Raw genomic sequence first — 18,698 nt, 5'->3', positions numbered from 1 at the left:
AAGAAGGGGCAAAGTGTCCACACTTTGGTCTTCGTTCTTCTTGAGTTTCATGCGTTTAGCAAATTGTATCTTATATCTTGGGTATCCTAAGTTTCTGGACTCAGGGCCAACATTTTGTTTAAAGTACTGAAGCTCCCACTTGCTGCAAAATAGCCATCTTGGCTGTCCAGGAATACCAAGAGTGGGACTGCCAGGGGAGCCGAGGTGTGAACCTAAAACTGTCATGGGTTGTGTCTTCCTACTCTTTCTACATAGACATTCCAAGCATGCTCAGTTTTAGCTGAAAACATTTAAGTGCGTGTGCCCCGCAGACACCACAGTGTTTCCTCTCTGCCATGCTAGCTGAGAGCAATTTCACTGTGACCTTTTTGCTAGAAACTCAGGGAAAAAGGGCAGCTCTGCTGCGTGTGCAGCAAGCTGGACTCTCTAACAAGCACTCCCCATGGACTGCCAACAGCTTCAATGGTGTGTTCCAACTCAAAAGCAATATATGTTATAATGTGTGTGTGTATATATATATTAGATAAGCATAGTGAAAGTCTAAGCCACAGGCTGTTTTGGCTATTATGTGACAAAATTTTTGAGAAATATCAACTTATAAGGAAGAAAGATTTATTTTGCTACCCAGTCAGAGGCTTTGACCATGGCCACTTGGTTCTGTTGTCTTTTGGACTGGGTTGGGGCAGAACATCATGGTAGGGTGGGTGTTTGACAGAGGGAGTCTGTTCATTTTCTGATGGTTGGGAAGCAGAAGAGACAGGAAAAGGACACGGCGGGAGCATGGGCTGGAATCTGTGCTGGGGTGGAACTCCTGAGGGGTGCAGCCCTTGTTTCCTAAAGGTCCCATGGTCTTCCACAATAACAGCACTAGCTGGGGAACAGATGTGGGAGACACCAGTCCACAGGAACAATTTTATATCCCAACCACATCGTTCTGCTGTCGGTCTCCATGGGTGCATGCCAAAGACCAAGCAACAGCCAGGTAGATACCAAGCCCCACCGTTCTGTGTCTGGCACCTAGGACTGCTGGAATCCCTGGGGCTCCAGTAGGCTTTGGTAGCCCTGGGGCTACCACAGAGCTCTGGTAGACACATAACATCTCTCTTGGGCTATCTCTACCCAATGACCGTAGCTTTCCTTTGGGGACATTCCATATTCCTGGCATCTGAAACCTAGAGTTTCCACAGACTTAAGCTTCACTTCACAGTTTCACCTGATGGCTTCTTGGGTCCTCCCTGCCAGAAATCTCCCAGACACACTGCCTGTTCTCAGCCTTTTTCTGGAACCTTGGTGTGAACCTCCATTACTCCCCAACCCGTTCCTTCTGGATCTCTGCAAAAGCGGCACTGGGTGGATGCTTCGGTCAAGTTCTGCTGCCAGCTTGAGAGGTAGCTGACTGCCTGAACCATGGATGCAGTGGCCAAGTGTCTGTGTGACTCCAGAATGGCCGAGAGGAAATCAGTTAGCACGGTAAGAAAGACTTAGTCACCAGACAGGCTGTGGAATGCAATCCACGTTCACCTGAACAACACTGGATCTGATTTTAGGTTTCCCGTGTAGCTCACAAAACCCCACACAATCTTCAATGTACCCAAAGCTGTGTGCAACTACAACCAACAATAAGTGTCAAATAACACTCCTACGTATAGGCACCACTGAAAGTCAGGGAAGCAAGAAAACCCTTGTTTGCTTTGTGTTTTTGTTTTTGTTTTTCTAGAGCACGACACAAGTGAGCTGTTGTATTACAGAAGGAAATGACACCCTAACTTTTAAAATAATATATTTTTTTAACAAAATCAACATATGGGGGCTGTGATCTCCCCGTCCACATCCCACCAGAATGATAAGCTCTTAGTAATGCCACGAACAATAAAAAGCCAGATTCTTCAAAATGGCGTTCACAGGCTTGCACAGATGCCCCTATTTAGTCCAAAGGTAGAGATGAACAAGTTGGGAGGTAAATTTCTTTCTTTCTTTCTTTCTTTTTTTTTTTTTTAGAGTAAGAGAAGTTTATTGAGGGCCTGGGGAAGGGATAGAGGCAGGCAAGTGGACATGTAAAGATAGAAAGACAGATAGGAACAGAGCCTTGAGGGCAGAGAAAAAGGGGTCAGAGAGGGAGAGAGAGGGGTTGCATGCCGAGAATGAGAGGGGAGATGCCAAGGACAGAGAGAGCGAGCTGGAGTGGCTGACGGGTCCTTTTTATTCTCAGCAGACACCTATCATACCTGACAGTGACAGCAGGCCATGAGTCAAGCAATTGTTAGGTTCCTGAACAGGCCAGCAGAATCACCTGCACACAAACACTCCGTCCGTATGTAGTAAGTTAGTCTTCCGAATCCTGGCCTGCCTCATTTAGCTGTTCCATGTACCAGACTACAGCCAAAACCACCCATTCTTTCCAGGGCTGGATGGTGCTTTTCTTGACCTGCAACCCCCACCAAAAAATTCCCTGATGAGGAAAAGGACAGGATACACATTAGCAGGCCCAGAGTCTGGTTTTATTTGTGCCTTATGTTTTCTGAGGCTATAGAGTATTGTAAGAGTCCATGATTCACTGAAGAATGACACCCTGGACTTAAATAGTATGTAAATGCAAAGAGTGATTTGTTCTGCAGAAGTCCAGCATGCTGGGTGTCTCTCTATCTTGCTAATGCTGGGGTCTTTCCTTTACCAAGCTAGAGAGTCACCCGAGTGAGCTCACAGGCACATGAGGGGAATTCCCGTGTAGGTGACCTCTATGTTAATCTGTTGGGTCCATCTCTATGGACTGGACTGGGGTGTCAGGGCTGGAAACTTGCTGGGTAGGTCTGGAAACTGTTATTGACCCATTGTCCTTGCTTCAGGCCAGGTGGTGGGGCAGCCTCTGATAGCAGGGCAGTTTCTGACTAGCTGCCTGAAGCCTGTTTTTTTGTTTGTTTTTTTTTTTCTTCTTCTTCTTCTTCTAGTATCCGACTTGCCTGGGCATAGGCCTAGTCTCCTAAACTGCCAATCTGAAGCCTGTCATGGAGTTAGCCTAGCCTTCTCACTATATAGTACTGTGATCCAATTTTCTGCTGTGTACTGAGAGCCATGTCAGATGGGAGCTTGGAAGGTGGGGGTGTGGTGGTATAGTACCTCTGTGGGAGAGTAGAGAGTGAAGCAGATCCAATTGTTTCTTGTCTACTACTTCATAAGTAACTCCTAATAAACTCATTTCGCTCATAAAGATAGGCTTTCGTGAGCCAGTCTTTGAGTTGCCGGTGCTATTCCAGGTTGGAGGCAAATGTTAATTACATCTTCCCAGTAGAGTCATCCATCCAACATTATTATTATTATTATTATTATTATTATTATTATTATTATTACTATTCAAAGTGAAAGGAAGCTATTAAAAAACAGTGTGACAACAGATGTAACAGGATTGTCTCTGGGAAACAGATGCATGGTCATTTTACCATAGGAGAAAGAATATGGTTTTCCTTTGTAAGAGCAGAAAGTGCTCTAACTACTGAGAAATCTCAAGGTGGGAGAACATTTAACAGCCAAGGCAAGAGAGAAAACAGAAATAATTTGTATTCATTAATTGCGTTGATTCAAAAGGAGAACAAACTTCTCTAATCTTGTCAATACACGGTTTTATAACGGAGCAAGACGGTAGCTAAAGTTAGGGCCTTTCGGGTTAGGGATGGGGCCCCAGTGCTGGCACCCCATCTGACCCAGACCCATGCAGGCCCTGTGCGTGCTGTCACAGTTTCAGAGTTCTCATGTGTGCTGGCCTTGTGTGTTTAGACGTCTTTGTTTTCTTGGTTTTCTGCATCATTTCTGGCCCTTTTTTAAAAATTAGGTATTTTCTTCATTTACATTTCCAATGTTACCCCAAAAGCCCCCCAACCCCCTCACTCCCCTCCCCCCCACTCCCACTTCTTGGCCCTGGCATTCCCCTGTATTGGGGCATATAAAGTTTGCAAGACCAATGGGCCTCTCTTTCCAGTGATGGCTGACTAGGCCATCTTCTGCTACATATGCAGCTAGAGACATGAGCTCCGGGGGTACTGGGTAGTTCATATTGCTGTTCCACCTATAGGGTTGCAGACCAGGGACAGAGAGGGCCAGTGATTGGGTCTGAAGAGGTGCTTTCTCTTGCATCCTAATTTTTGAGTTAGTTGCTTGGTGTGATTTGCTCATTTTCATATTTGTCTTAAAAAGTAAGATGATTTCAAATTTAAAAAAAAAAATCAAGTCTTCCCGCAGTGTTAACCCTTTCCTATTCTGTCTTAAAAGCTCACATAACTCCACCAGGGGGGTGGGGGGAGGGCTGAGAAACTGAGCAGGGTGTGCAGCTGAAGAGGAGGGGAGGATTCCTTTTGTAATTTATATTTATTCATTTTTAAAATTAATTGTGTGTGTATGTGTGTGTGTGCCTGCGCGCACATGCACGCACGTGTGCACAGTACACAAGTGGAGGTTAGAGAGCAACTTGGGGGAAGTGGGTACACTCCTTCTACCGGGTGGGTCGAAGGAACTGAACTTGGGCTGCTTTGGGTTTGGGGGCAAGTGCTTTTACCCAGTGAGCCATCTCCCAGGTTTGTGATTGGGATTTAACGAAGGTCTGTGAGTGACACAATTCTGTCTGTGACAGTGACATGGCTGCAGTCACAGGACAGCCATAGGTCTCTACCATGGGGGTGAAAGCCTTTCTGCTGGCAGGATGAAATCTCTTGAACGCCATAGTCAGTTAACTTAAAGAATCCAGTCTCTGGAACTGTGGGGAGCAGACAATTGCTATGGACTCTGGTAACATCATTTGATAGGAGCAGTAAGCATGCAGATCTACACTGGACAGAAAGGGCGTTTGGGTTGGATGAGTATGGATCCAGCCAAGAGTGAAGAGTCTAAGATCATTCTGCATAAAGAAAATTTCTTCTTCATTCTCTGTGTGGCCATAATCAGGCCCACCATTTTGTCTGGCAATAAGAACATGTGTGACTGTTTTAATGTCCTGATTCAGACAGACGTCAGGCAGACAAAAAGATGGGATTTTAAAGGGGCCACGGGAGCCTCTGGAGGCTCTTAGGGTCTTTACACTGCAGTGTTGGCCTTGTTTTAGATTTCAGGTTGTAGAGCTTTCTTTCATTTTAGATGGAGCGTATCCATTGCACAATTACCACATTGCAAGGGTCAGATCAGTTTGGGGGTTAATGGAGTCAGAATTGAAGAGAACACAAGAGGGACAGAGAGGTAGAAGGACAACGAGAGCCTGAGATGCCAACTGTCCTTAGTCCTCAGGTTACACAGGAAAGGAAGAACCCAAAAGCCATGGAAGGGAAGTGGTATTTCAAGTATATTTCAGCCGAACTGAGGGATATGTGAGTTAGGAACAGGAAGGGGCAGAACATTCTAGGCTTTGGTGACAGCTGCCTACCTATGCCAGGAGAAGGACAAAGGACATGGAAGGGGTCCACCCAGGCACAGAACATACTGGCCCTGGGGGTGAGGAAGACTCAGACTGTATAAGATCTATGAGACCATCACTCTTGACAAGACAGTGGCTTTGGTTAAAGGTGAATTTCATCAATGCAATCCCAGGGTTCGGTGCTTTACAATTCTATGTCTCTCAAGTCTTCTGGAGAGATTTTCCAAATATAACAAAAACACCAGGTGCCACGTTGAAGTTTGTATGTATGTACTGGCACTCTCAAGAGGGAAACGGGAGGATCTCTGTTGAGGCCAGTTTCGAGCTAAGGAAGCCTAGTCATGGTGTGCTTTCTAGCATCCCTTCCACACCTGGTCAGACAGGTGGTGGACAGAAGGTGAACTGTCCCACCATGAAATAACTCTGTAGAAGTTTACATAGGATGCTAGTACCTCTCTTCACTAGATTACAGACCTGGGAAGGAAGGCAGGGTCCCAGAGGGCAGCCCCAAAGGTGACCTTGGGGCAAGAAGGAACAGGAAGACACTCTCCTGCTTGGTGGCAGCTGCCTTTCAAAGGAGCTATGCAAGTAGCTTCCCAGGAGATGGGGAGATGGGGGCAGCTTTAGTACTGACCTCTCAGACAGAGAGGAAGTGGGGGGAGGTGATGCAAGTGAAGACCTGTGTGGACTGACGACCCCTTGCTTCAGACTGAAGTGAATTTCTGGGAAAGGTGCCCTGCCTCTAGTCCTCTCTTTAGGGCAGAAGGGCCGGGGATTTATGTTAATGGAGGGAGTCAGTTTTGTCTTCCTGGTTCCTGATTACAGTAACATGGTCAAGGGTCTGAAAATCCCCTCAGTTGTAAGGGTAAGACACTTTGTAAGAACGGAAAGCTAAGCTAATCTTTCTATTAAGTTCAAGGAACAAAAGGCAGTGCTTTTTCTTCTCCAGTCAGACATTTACCACAAAAGTAATGGAACAACCTTTCTAAGAAATCCTGTCAGGAGAGGCCAGGAGATCTCTGTTCTTTCAGCTCAGACACTGGGAGAACCTGCTCTGTTTCAGCTCAGGAGCTCACTGACCCCCATTTGGCACCCCGAAAGGTGAAAGAGGCTTCTAGGAGAGACTTCAGCCGAGGAAGACAGGAAGGACACCCTGACCTGCAAACAGGCAGCTCAAGAACTCAAGAAAAAAAAAAATGAAAAAAAAATCTTTGTATGTAAGTTGGAGAAGGATCACCTTCTTCCAGGCTACGTAGCTGAGGACGACCCCCAAATGCTGGGATTGCTGACACATACCACAAAGTGGGGTGTGTGTGTGTGGGGGGGTTGGTCTTTATTTTTTGAGACAAGGTTCTCCTGAATGCTAGGATCACAATGTGTACTACCACCCCTGATCTCTGTTCAGTTTTATTGTTTAAATAATAATAATGATAATTATGATGTGTATTATTATTATTTTCTGAACCACGGGGAACATGGCTGTCATGGCATGCTTGTGGAGGTCAGAGGGCAGCGGTCTGGAGTCAGTTCTCTCCTTCCACCCTCAGGCTCTGGGCTCAAGCTCATGTCACCAGTTGGCTCACAGAGCCCGTCATCCTCTGAGCCATCATCTCTCTGGCCCTATTCTGTCCTAGTTTAACAAAGACTTCTGTTTCCTCCGTCCACTTCAAAAGAGACATATGGTCATTCTCTATGACCTCTTCATCCCCAGACAGGCCTGGAAGATAGGTTTTATTGTTATCCCCACCCCACCCCACCCCACCCCACCCCCACAGAAAGCAGAGTGGAGAGGTCAAAGTCACAACGCAGCCAGTGGGTGGGCCCAGAACATGCAGACATAGGGAGAAGGCTTCCCACCCAGCAGCCAGAGCCTGTGATGTGATTGCGAATGGATACACGATCCAGGATTTTAAAATACTCTAATTGGAATTTTATCTGGATGAAATCAAGAACTTGCTAGTTAATGAAAGAATTTAAAAAAAATCATAGGATACTTTGAAAAAACACTTGTTGACAAAGCCTATCTTGCCTACAAATAGACAATACTCTTTCTGCTTTGTATAAATCAGAGCATAAGGTTTCTCTGACCCCAGCCTGACCTGCCTCATTTTTCCCTGCCAAGCATAAAGGGAAGAATGCATTCGCTGTAACAAAGGTTCTGTCGTCGGTGACGCGTGCACTGGAATTTTAATGTTTGTTCCTCCGACAAACATGCTTTTAATAAGGCAGTAAACTGTATTTAGCTACAGATGAAAATAATTGATCCATTCCAAGCCATTAGGGTGGGTTTGTTGTTTTTGTCTTTCACTTTCACCCTCCCTTTCATTTCCACGGAAAGTACAGAGGTAAGGGCAGATGAATTTCAATTAGTTTCAATTAATGCCATAAACGGCGCTGATGTCTCAGTTCCTGGGTTCTATTAGGACACCCCCAGCTGAACACTCCTGGTTTTGTCTGTACTTGAGAGCACCATTTGAGCCATGACGTCACTCACTGTTCTCCACGACGCCGAGCCACGCGCATAGCTGGGGTAATTGACATCTGTAACTCTAGAGGACAGAAAGTGGAGTCCCAGCTGCTTCCATCTCGGCCACTGGGCTCTCCTTTGGGAGCAGAGGACCGTGGTGTCAAACAGCAGCTGGGAGAGGGCCCTACTCTGAAGTGACATCTGCGTGTGTACAATGGGTAGTCTACTCCTCCCTGGGACAGTCATTGTCCCTGATGTCCATTATCCACTACTCTTCTAGAACAATCACTCTGTGATACAGGAAAGCCAAGTCTGGCTTTTCCTAGGACTTAGGGAGTGGACCCAAGAGATGGACAAGCTCCTCTACCGCAGCCAGTAGATGTAAGGAGTTATGCAACAGTGTGTGTGTGTGGGGGAGAGAGACACAGAGAGAAAGAGAGAGAGAGAGAGAGAGAGAGAGAGAGAGAGAGAGAGAGAGAGAGAGAGAAATGAATGCAGGCATGTGCANAGAGAGAGAGAGAGAGAGAGAGAGAGAGAGAGAGAGAGAGAGAGAGAGAGAGAAATGAATGCAGGCATGTGCATGCTACATGCACGTGTGGAGATCGGAGGACACTTTCAGACTTTGCTTTCATTTTCCCACCGTGGGTTCTGGGAACTAAACTTAGGCTGTCAGTCTTGCACAACAAGAGTTTTTATCTGCTGGGCTATCTTGCTAACCCATAAACAAAGTCTCACTCTTTAAAAGCTCAGGCTGGCCTGGAACTCTTGGTGATCCTCCTGCCTCAGCTTCTTTGTTCTCAGATTCTTTAGAAAAGGGTCCTATCTTTGGTTACTTTCCCCTGCCCCCATCTCCAGTCACCTGTATACAATGAGAATTAGTTGTGAAAGTAAAAGAAAGCTATTACAATGAATACCCACATTCCTCCATATGAAGAGGAAACAGACTAGCTCTCCAGCTCAGCAACAGGGAGCTGTAGCCCATCTTTCCGGTGGCAGGAAGGAACACAGCCTTATTCTTTTTATGACACACCAGACTTCCTGGCTCTGGCTTCAAATACCACTGATCCTCCAGCTAACTTGAAAATAAACTAGAAGTGGTTGTGCTCACTGGGCCACCAAATGTAAAAATGACTATTCTTGGCGATCGCTTGCACCTATGACTACATGACCTCCTTTGACTGTTACCATACTTGGTAGCCTGATTTTTCAGGTCAGTTTCTCTCTGCTGACATGCAAATACAGATCACAAGATCACTCCGTTTACAGCTCCTTGACCATCACCCTTCACCGGGTTCTTATTTCCCAGGAAGTAACCAGTTAAACTTGACCTTGGGTAGATACCCGTGTCCACAATGTCCTTCTTCTACTTGATAGTGAGCCTTTATCTTCTGCCCTTAACAAGCTGGCTGCCCAGACCAAGTATTAGTCCACTGTCTTCCCCCCCCCATAATATTTTTATTAATTATTTGGGAATTTTATACAATGCATCCTGATCACACTCACTTTCCATTCCTCCCAGGTCCACCCTCCCACCTTTATGCACCCCCCCTCCTCACCAAAAACCCCACTAAGTCCAGTTTGTGTTGTCTATATACTCACTGGAACACGGTCAAACTCCCAGGGGCCAGCCCCTTAAAGAAAAATGAGTTCTTCATCACCTCCAATCCCTATCAGAAGCCATCAGTTGTAAAGAGCTACACTTTACCATCTTTATCACATTTCCAAAAGACTCTTCAATCGCTTCCTGTCTGGACTGTTTCTTTGGGGGAGGGGCTGGGGAACAAGGCTGTCACAGAAGCCTTCAATGTGTCTCACTCTTGGTTATGAGAACTACAATAGACATCTCCTTACTTACAGCAGCCAGCAGCAACCTATGTCATGGATATCAGCCTGGTCTCGGCCAACAGCACAGATCACGGACATCAACATGATCTCTATTGTCAGTATGAATCACAGGCATTGGCATGGCCTCCAGCAGCATTTAGTCTTTTGAGAAGAGGTAATCCAGAAAATGAACCGTTCTCTTGCAAGCGCCCTGGCTGGCCAGCAAGAATGACGCTGCAACAGGATCCTTCTGCACATGTTTATTGGGAGAGCTTGATTGCAGAGGTGAAGAGACCCACAAGCCCAGAACTGGTGCTGCTTATATAGGCCTAGGAGAGGCATGTCTCACACCCGGATTGGTTGTGCTTGGGTTATGCTTACCACCTCATTTGCATGCCTACATCTGATTGGTTAACTTCTCTCTCATCTGATTGGTTAACTTCTCCCTCATCTGATTGGTTAACTTGTCTCTCATCTGATTGGTTAATTTTGGTTAATTCTCAAAACCTCATCTTGGCAAAAAAAACTTTACTGCCTATGTATGCGTGGTGGCCAGCAGAAGCCAGCGCTACCCTGCAATGGCACATGTGGCTTCCCACACCGTTCTTCATCTTAGATATCTTCTTGTTGCTCATTGTCAGGGTGATCTTGTTGATCGTGTGTTTGAGCATTGTGTTCAGGGGCAGGACCTGTGTGAGCTCTAGGCCTCTGTACAACACTGGATGCCCTACTGATACCCTTAGAACAGCCATTGTGCGAGCAACCCATAGGCAGTGTCTGGTCCACTGTCTTTGGAGACAATTAAATTTCCCCACTTCCCCAATTCAGAATAAACAAATATAAAGCTTGTTCATTCTGTCCTTGTTAAAGAGGAGCTCAAGTCCTTAATGATATCCCAGGCTCTCATGAAGGCCACGATGCCTCTACACAGCACACAACCATGTGTGTGTGGATTTCCATCTTTCATGTGAAGATTGATATTCTTGAGGTCTCTGTTACCAGTATACTCAGCACAAGCTGAAATCCATATGCCAGGGATTTCTTCAGGTCACAGTATCTCCATCAACATGGCCCATTCTGAGACCAGTCCTGGATGACAGAAACCATAGAGGACAGTGCCATATACTACATCTCTCCAAAAATACACACCTGCATATGCACTTAAACAAGGCATCCTGTGGCTCTTCTTTGCGCAAAACTGAACTGTCAACATCACTATTCTTGTATTTTGAGGCCATTAAATAAAATACTTAGAGAAACACACTTCCATATTGTAACAGTAGCTCTGGTAACCAGGAAGGCAACTAAGTGACTAATGGGTTTGTAGAGTATTCCGATTCCAGTGTATCTACACTGGACAAAAGAATGACTCCTGTCCTGGGTGGGACTACATATGATTTTATTTCGCTCCTGAGAAGAGTGTCCAATTTAAAACTGAAGAAATTCCCCTTAGTTTTTCATAGCCTTTAAAAGTTTCCATTTAATATTTTCAGTTGGTTAGTGGTAACTAAAATCTTGGAAAGGGACCCAGATAGGGAGGGCTACCTTAACACTTAAAACAGGTGTGTCTATTGAACTCTCTTTGTGGCTGAGATACTGTACTAGGGAGCAACTCATTTGGCTCCTCAAATCCTCCCAACATGCCATGTGAGGAAACTATTATCCAGACTCTAACATACAAAGGGGTTCAATAACTTGCTCAGGAAGGCAGTGGGCTTCCAAATTGAACCATCAAGCCCCAAACTTGGGGTGAGTTGGCCTGACAAAGGTGTTATTTGGTGAGAGGAATTTCCCTCAGCCTGCTCAGCCAATGTGCATCCTTGCAAGAAAAACAAAGATGTGTTTGTTTGTTGTTTGTTTGTTTATGAGTGCGCTCAATCTCAGCCAAAGGTTTGCCTGTCTTCATCACAATTGGCCACCAATTTCCAGGTGAGACTGAGAGTAAGAAGTTTTGCTGTGACTCTGCTGGTCATGATGGTGCATACCTATCATCCCAGAGCCCAGGAAGCTGAGGCAGAAGCATCAACAGTTCAAGGCCAGCCTGTGATACATAGCAATACCCCATTTCAAAATCCCCAACAAAAACATTATGAACTATCTTCATTTGTAGATTTGTAGTCACTAAAACCTTATTGAACATTCACTGCACACTAGACTTGGTTTGAGTACAAGTGATATTGAAATAAATCACAAACACATACATGTACATATACACATACACACATACATATACACACATACATGTACATATAAATATATGTATTTCAAAGATGTGGCTTGGAGTTTCAGCAAATTATGGCTTTTAGATGTCTCTATGACACTGTTGCTGTAACAACTAGCTCCCTTCCAAAGTGCAGGTTTAGCAAGACCACAAGGACATCTGACAGTATCAGTGCGGACTTGAAAGTCCACTGGTGAAGATGGGGTCCCATCATGGAGAGGGGAAGTGGACAAAAGCCCCCATCCCAAACCTAGAAGCTATGTCAGACATACACACACACAGTTTTCTCCAACAGAATCTTACTGGGTATAGAAACCACACTCAGGGGCAGGTTCCATGCCCACTAGTAAATGGCCAACACAAAGTGAGCTGAATGGCCTTTGGAGACATTTTTAATTTCATAATGCTTTGTTTGGGCTTTATTTTTTACCTATTTTTTTCTTATATATATGGTTTTTGGTGTTGTGTTTTTATAATTTGTGTGTGTGCTTATAGTGATTTTTGGGTTTTTCTCCTGTTTGTTAATTTTATTTTATTCCAGTTTGTTTGTTTGCCTGCCTGCTAGTTTTCCGAGGAGAGGGAGAAAGGAGGTATGGGGTTGGATGGGTACGAAAGTGGATAGAATCTGGGAGGACATGAGGGAGGGAAAACTGTGATCAGAATGTATTATATGAAACAATTATTTTTAATTAAGAAAAGAAAAAAAGAAAGTCCAGGGATGAGTCTCACAAGAGCTCAGTGAGGAGATAGGAGGTCACCAAGGTGACTGGCAGGATACAGGGTAAATGCTTTTCCCGAGGGTCTCCCCTCTCTGCTGAACATACCACCAGTTGTTCAGGATTTCTTAGGGGCTCTCACTGGAGCCCTCTTTTCAAGCTGCCTTTGTTCTTTGCTGCAGAGTGAGCTCAGTCTGTGGTTAACTCTTAGCTCCCACATGCAGATATGCTTTCTGTCACCAACTGGGTGACTATGCCAGGCACACCTGTCCTGGGATTCACTGTGCTCAAGTGATTCTGCATTGTTCAGTAGCAGCAGGGAGGGGTCTGGAGGAGGGTGGGTACTGGAGGAAGGGACAGAAAAATAGGTTCAAGACCACGGTCTGGGTGGGACTAATTAAAATCATGCCCAAATATGACTCGAATTATGGAAATGCTACACACGGAGTTTTCTTAAGGCGGGAGGTAATGCTTTCCTTCTTACGCTTTCACACATGAGAAGTCGTTTGAAAAGGACTCTAGACAAAGCTAACTCAGCTGGACTGGACCTGGTCCCGCAGACACTCTCCAAGCCTGGTCTCTATGCTAAGGACACCTACCTGGGTGACCTGGGGAAAGCAGCCTGCATTTAAGATGGAACTAGTTTGCACACACTTCTTCTCCTGGCCCTTGAGTGGACAAGAGTCCTACATCTCAAAAAAAAAAAAAGAAAGAAAAACAAACAAACAAAAAACCCCAAAAACAAAAATAACAAAAGCCAAGCAAACAAGCATGCAAGCAAGCAGGCCACCAAGCAATCAAACACCGAACAACCCAATCGCACTCCTCTTTAAGGGCATTCCAGGGATCCACCATTTCTGACCGCCAGTCACATTCACAGAAGGGCAGGTTCTCCCCTCACATTTGAGAACCAAGACAAGAAGACGACACTGGCGGTGGTGGGAGATTGAAGTGCTTCTTGCTTGCCTGCTATTGGGTTCCACCCGAAAAGCTTACGTTGTTGTTCTCCAAGGCTCATGTCTTCGTCAAGATGTTCCATTGTCCTAGCACCCCAAATACTCAGCAGCACCCCAAATATTCAACATTCAAGCTTAAAACACTGCCCCCTGTCAGGACCGTTCCAATCCTAGGGCACACCGTGTCCTTTGGCTTTTCTGCTTTCAGTGAGTTTATGTTCTGCTTTGAGTCTGATAATTTGATATAATTTGCCTTAAGTTATATGGATTAAAGACAGTTCAGTGAATGTGGCTCATTACCTGGTATTGTATAGGTTTTCTGGCACCCAGCCATGCCCAGGCATTTTGGTGGCTGCTCTCTTGTTGCAGCCTCGGGGAAGAATATCTTCAGTAAAGACTGCATGTCCTTCAAAGCCTAAAGTATTCACTTCCTAGCACTTTATAATGACCATGAACTAACTCTCCTAGATTAGACAACCCCCTGTAAATCTGGAAGCCTACACCGGTCAATATAGAGATTATTAAATCTATGGTGGTTATTTTAAAAAGGAGTAAGATGGTGAACTAGGTTTAAACATATGAAGATAGAAATCTGAAATACTTTGGGACACATTTTACACCTGCTTGCTGGGCATCCCACTTCTGCCGAGGGTGCCAGGCCCACTTGGGTTTATGATGACTTGTGTCTGGCCTTTAGGTTACCTTTATTCCAAGCTCCCTGAAAAGATGGCAAGAGCCAGAATGACCTTGTGATACTAGTATTCTCCTGAGTCTAAAAACCCGGCAAGGAAAGCCTATCAAAGAAAATTACAGGCCACCCTCATTCATATTAGCAAATAGAATGTAGCAGTGATGTGAACGCCATTTGATACCCACTTTCATGTAGTGAATACACTAACTTTGGGAGTTTTAGAAGACCTAAGTCACTAACTGAAGATCAAAAGAATCTGCATTTACTACTACCGAATCGACTGTATTAGTGAGTGGAATAATGCTTAACACATGAAGATATTTAATTTGGCAATCTAGGCACTGAGAGATCTTTCCATCCTATGCCTGAACTTCAGGTGAGGATGTGAACCTCAGCTCTCCCCATGGGACTCAACCTGGCCTTGGGGAAGGCTGCATGCAAGATCACCTCCGTTTCCTGGATTGCAGGTTTCAACCAAAGACCCATGGGAAGCCAGGATCGGTTCTGGTCGTTTCACAAGTCAAATAATTTCAATGAAATCCAAACAAGGGTGATGAAGATGCTTGGCCAGTGCTTTTGAGTGGTGCAGGCATTCTCGAAAATGTTTTCCTTTCACAGTTGGGTTTGAAAAGTGGTCGGCAGCTCTAACGTGCCTGTTTGTGGGGAGGACGGAGCAGGCAATGGCAAGAAAGAAAACAATGGATCCAAAAAGAAGAAAAGGGCCCTTCCAATGCCGGCCTTTCTTCCTCCTCCTGGGTCTTTTCAGCTTCACAAAGGGAGACATATTTTCCATATAATTGCTAAACATGTTTGCTTATTAAATTATTCTTTAATTAGTTAATGATTTTAGCCATGCTTTGCTCTTCGGATATTCATTTTGTGTAATAAAATAATTATAGATAATTAAACTATCTCAAGCCTTTTTCTTTCCCCCAGAAAACATTCTGGGTATCCAAAAATGACAACAAGTTGTAAATTAATCTGGAAAACAAAGCATGACAGATGAATGATTTGGTTGGAATTAATTAGGCACTAATTATATACTGGAACTAGATGAAGAATGAGTCTCATTATAAAAATAAAACGCTGTTCTGAAAGGCTGCCGTTGCAGTAACTTTACCTTCTGTGAGGATGGAGCTGCTTCTCAGCCAACAGAGCATCCTAGCGCAGTCTTCCTCGTCGTTGAGAATGAACAGGTTGGAAGGAACAGTGCCGGTGTACCGCTGCTTGCTGAGCTCCAAAACCTCTCTGTTTGTCAGGTGCTGCTCAATATCAGCCCCTGTGGGGCACGGAACCTGGGGTGCATCAGAGAGGTGTGAGTCAGTGGTGATGGGGCTAGCAGAAAAGAAACTAGTCATGGTGACATTCCATACTGTGGTGTGGCCTTTTCTATCCCCGGCTAGATTAGTTAGGTTTTAATAAAGAGGGGAAGAAATACACAAATAAACAGACGGAATGACCACTTTGAGGCACTTCTTGGACTGAATTGCTTGAGTTTCCTAATGCTATGTCATCAATTAGTCCAAAAACCCAGTGGCAGAAACCAGCCACTTACTATGTTCTGACCCATACTCTTTTTGTAGATCAGTGATCCAGACAGGACAAGTCAGGGGGCAGCTTCTCTCTGTGCTACAGTGTTGAGGCCTTGGCTGAGGAGACTCAAAGGCTAATGGTGACTCGAGGCTCTGCAGTGGATTCATCTGGCCATAAATATCAGTTCTTTCTCTTTCCTCCAAAGACTACACCAAATATCTCAAGCTAATATGTTGTCATCAACTGTCCGAAAGCTGCTGCTCCCCGTGGTCTGGAATACCCACTTAGGACATAAGTGAGACTTGAGTATCCCACGCTGTAGGAGCTGAGTCTCCAGGGGAAAGGTCTTGAAAAAGGAGCTTCACACTTTTCTCTAGCTTAGTCCTGGGACTGCAGAAGTGTCTGCCCACAAGATTCTGTTCTTCGTGGGGACAGGGGGGAGCTATAGTGGCCTGTCCAAGATGGGGGGATCAAATGCCTGTAAGAGGATTTGAGTGCTTTGGAGATGGAAGATATGTACAGTTAAAACTATCTTCTACAGGTGCTGAAGTCTAAGTATACAGATGGACCAGGCAGAAAATGGAAGACTGGCATTTACCTATAAAAGGCTTAAAGCTGTCGTTCACTTTTTCAGGAGAGAAACTGTCTACTTCATTGTTCCTCTCCCTCTCTCCCTCCGTGCACCCTCTCTTATACAGAGCTTTCTTCTTTATGACTTTTCTCTCTTGCTGTAGGCACAAGCATGAATGAGACCAGCAATTCTCCCTCTGCAATAAGAAACTGACAACGAAATCACAATAAATGATGATGACCAACACTGGTTCTCCATGTTGAGGACACTTTGGCAACCAGAAATCTTGTGCTTTAGCCAAAAAGTTCAGCCATGCCTCAGCTTCATCCAGCTACTGCCAGGGTAGAACGCAGGCTCAGGATGGCCAGATCTGATTTCTCAAGAAATGTCAAAGCCTTGGGCTTGCATGTAGACTCTTGACTTTTTATTTTTTATTCAAATTAAAACCAAACAAACACTGTTGTTAATGCCAAATGAAATGGCACTGTTGCTTGAGGTTGCCTAGTAGGACACTTCTCTTGCCCTTCACTCTGGCTGCCAGGTGGAAATTGTGTAGACAAAGAAGGAGCCCAGGGAACTGAGAAAGGCCACTTGAGCCTTTGGTGGAAGTTAGGTAGCTGTAGACTGTGTGGCAGATTCGCGGTGGAAGACTGAAACTGTGAGCTGGAGAGAGTTCTACAACGACATGGGCACAGAGGTCTGCTTGCAGTACAAGTCCTCGGATGAATCATGTACTTCTCCCCCACCTCAGACCTTGGCTCTAGCCATCTTATAAAATGGGGTTGATGGCATGCCACCAACATGGCTCTATTGACTGTGAGAATTGCATCAGCTACCTTGATTGTCTCATGAAGAACACTCCATAGCCTGAAGGGATTGTTGTCACTTGATGAGGATGCCCAGGGCAGTCACACCCATCTCCCGGGCATGAGCAGTTCTGCTGGAAGCAGACTTTCAGACTATGAGAAACTACTATGTTTTCTATCTTTCTGGGCAGATATGAGCCTTCTCTCCACCACAATCCTAGAAGGGTCTGAGGACTGGCTGGCCATCTTGCCAATCCTGAGTCTTCATCCCTACAGCTAAGCATCACAGTAACTCCAAGCCTCTGCAGGGGCTCAGTTTGTTCTTTCCCCTTCTAAGTGTAATTCTAGGAAATGAATAGAATCACTAGGACTTTCTGTTTTTGTGGCATGTCCTTTGATAAAAAAAAATCATGTTCAGCAGGGAAGGAGTTTGAAGCTGCTGTCTACACAGGCATCAGGCATTTCATCCTTTGTTCCTGTTAATACCTTTCTTTCTCCAGTTTTCTTGTGTTGGATATTTCTAGTGCTCTTTTGTGGATTTGCTCCAAATCACTGTGTATTTTTCCTTTAAATATTTTAATGTTTTATTTTTATTTTTTACATTGGTTAGCATGTGCGTGTGCATGCATGTGTGTGTGTGTGTGCGTGTGCATGTGCATGTGAGTGCTCGTGCATGTGGAGGCCAGAGACCTTGATTCCCCGGAGTTGGAGTTACAGGCAGTTGTGAGCCACTCAACACGGGTGCTGGGAATCCAACTCAGGTTCCCTGGAAGAACAGTACTTCCGTGCTTTTAACTACTGAGCCATCTCTGAAGCTCTTAATATTATTTCTTTACATTTATCTATTGTCCAGGGAGGGGGCATACCTGCCCTGATGCACATGTGGAGATCAGGGGATGACTCACAGGAGTCAGATCTCTACTTAGATCATATGAAACTCAGGCCAGAGTCTCGGCAGCAAGTGCTGGTTTTGTATCCACTGAGCCATCTCACTGGCTCCTCACTGGGTGCTTCTAACGATCTTTTAAAGATGGTTTGTTTTCAGTTTATCTATGTGTAAGCATGTATGTCTGTGTGAGTTTATGTCACTGAAGGCCAGACGACACTGTTGGATCTCCTGGAGCTGGAGTTACATGTGGTGGTGAGCTTCCTGATGTAAGTGCTGGGAATGAACTCAGGTCCTCTGTAAGAGCAGCAAGCGCGCTTAATCACTGAGCTGGCTCCCCAGCCCTTTAACTGCCTTTATAGTCAAAAGAGGGTGCTGGGGATCATTTTGATCGGATGCTTTTCTCCTATTTTAATAGTTTGGTATAAATATGGCCTTGGTTGCACATCATGACAATCTCTGCTATAACTTGAATTTCCCCTGTGTTGTTCTGGTTTGTACTTTCGCTGCTTCTTCTTGTCTTGTCTTGTCTTGTCTTGTCTTGTCTTGTCTTGTCTTGTCTTGTCTTGTCTTGTCTTTCCTTTCCTTTCCTTTCCTTTCCTTTCCTTTCCTTTCCTTTCCTTTCCTTTCCTTTC

The 18,698-nt window shown here is 45.0% G+C and overlaps 1 protein-coding gene across 2 annotated transcripts in view; it reads right to left on the bottom strand.

Annotated features, from left to right (window-relative positions):
* Cfap61 (cilia and flagella associated protein 61) overlaps positions 1 to 18,698 on the bottom strand; it is a 260,144-nt gene that overhangs the window by 78,527 nt on the left and 162,919 nt on the right. For both annotated transcript variants that reach the window (XM_021156892.2, XM_021156893.2), the window contains exon 21: positions 15,388 to 15,562. In XM_021156892.2, the coding sequence (XP_021012551.1) occupies positions 15,388 to 15,562 (175 nt within the window). The remainder of the gene's footprint in view (positions 1 to 15,387; positions 15,563 to 18,698) is intronic.

This window comes from Mus caroli, chromosome 2 (genome assembly GCF_900094665.2).
Source record: "Mus caroli chromosome 2, CAROLI_EIJ_v1.1, whole genome shotgun sequence".
Taxonomy (NCBI): Eukaryota; Metazoa; Chordata; class Mammalia; order Rodentia; family Muridae; genus Mus; species Mus caroli.
The sequence above is the reverse complement of the archived record's forward strand: the minus strand, read 5'-3'. Positions and strand labels throughout refer to the sequence as shown.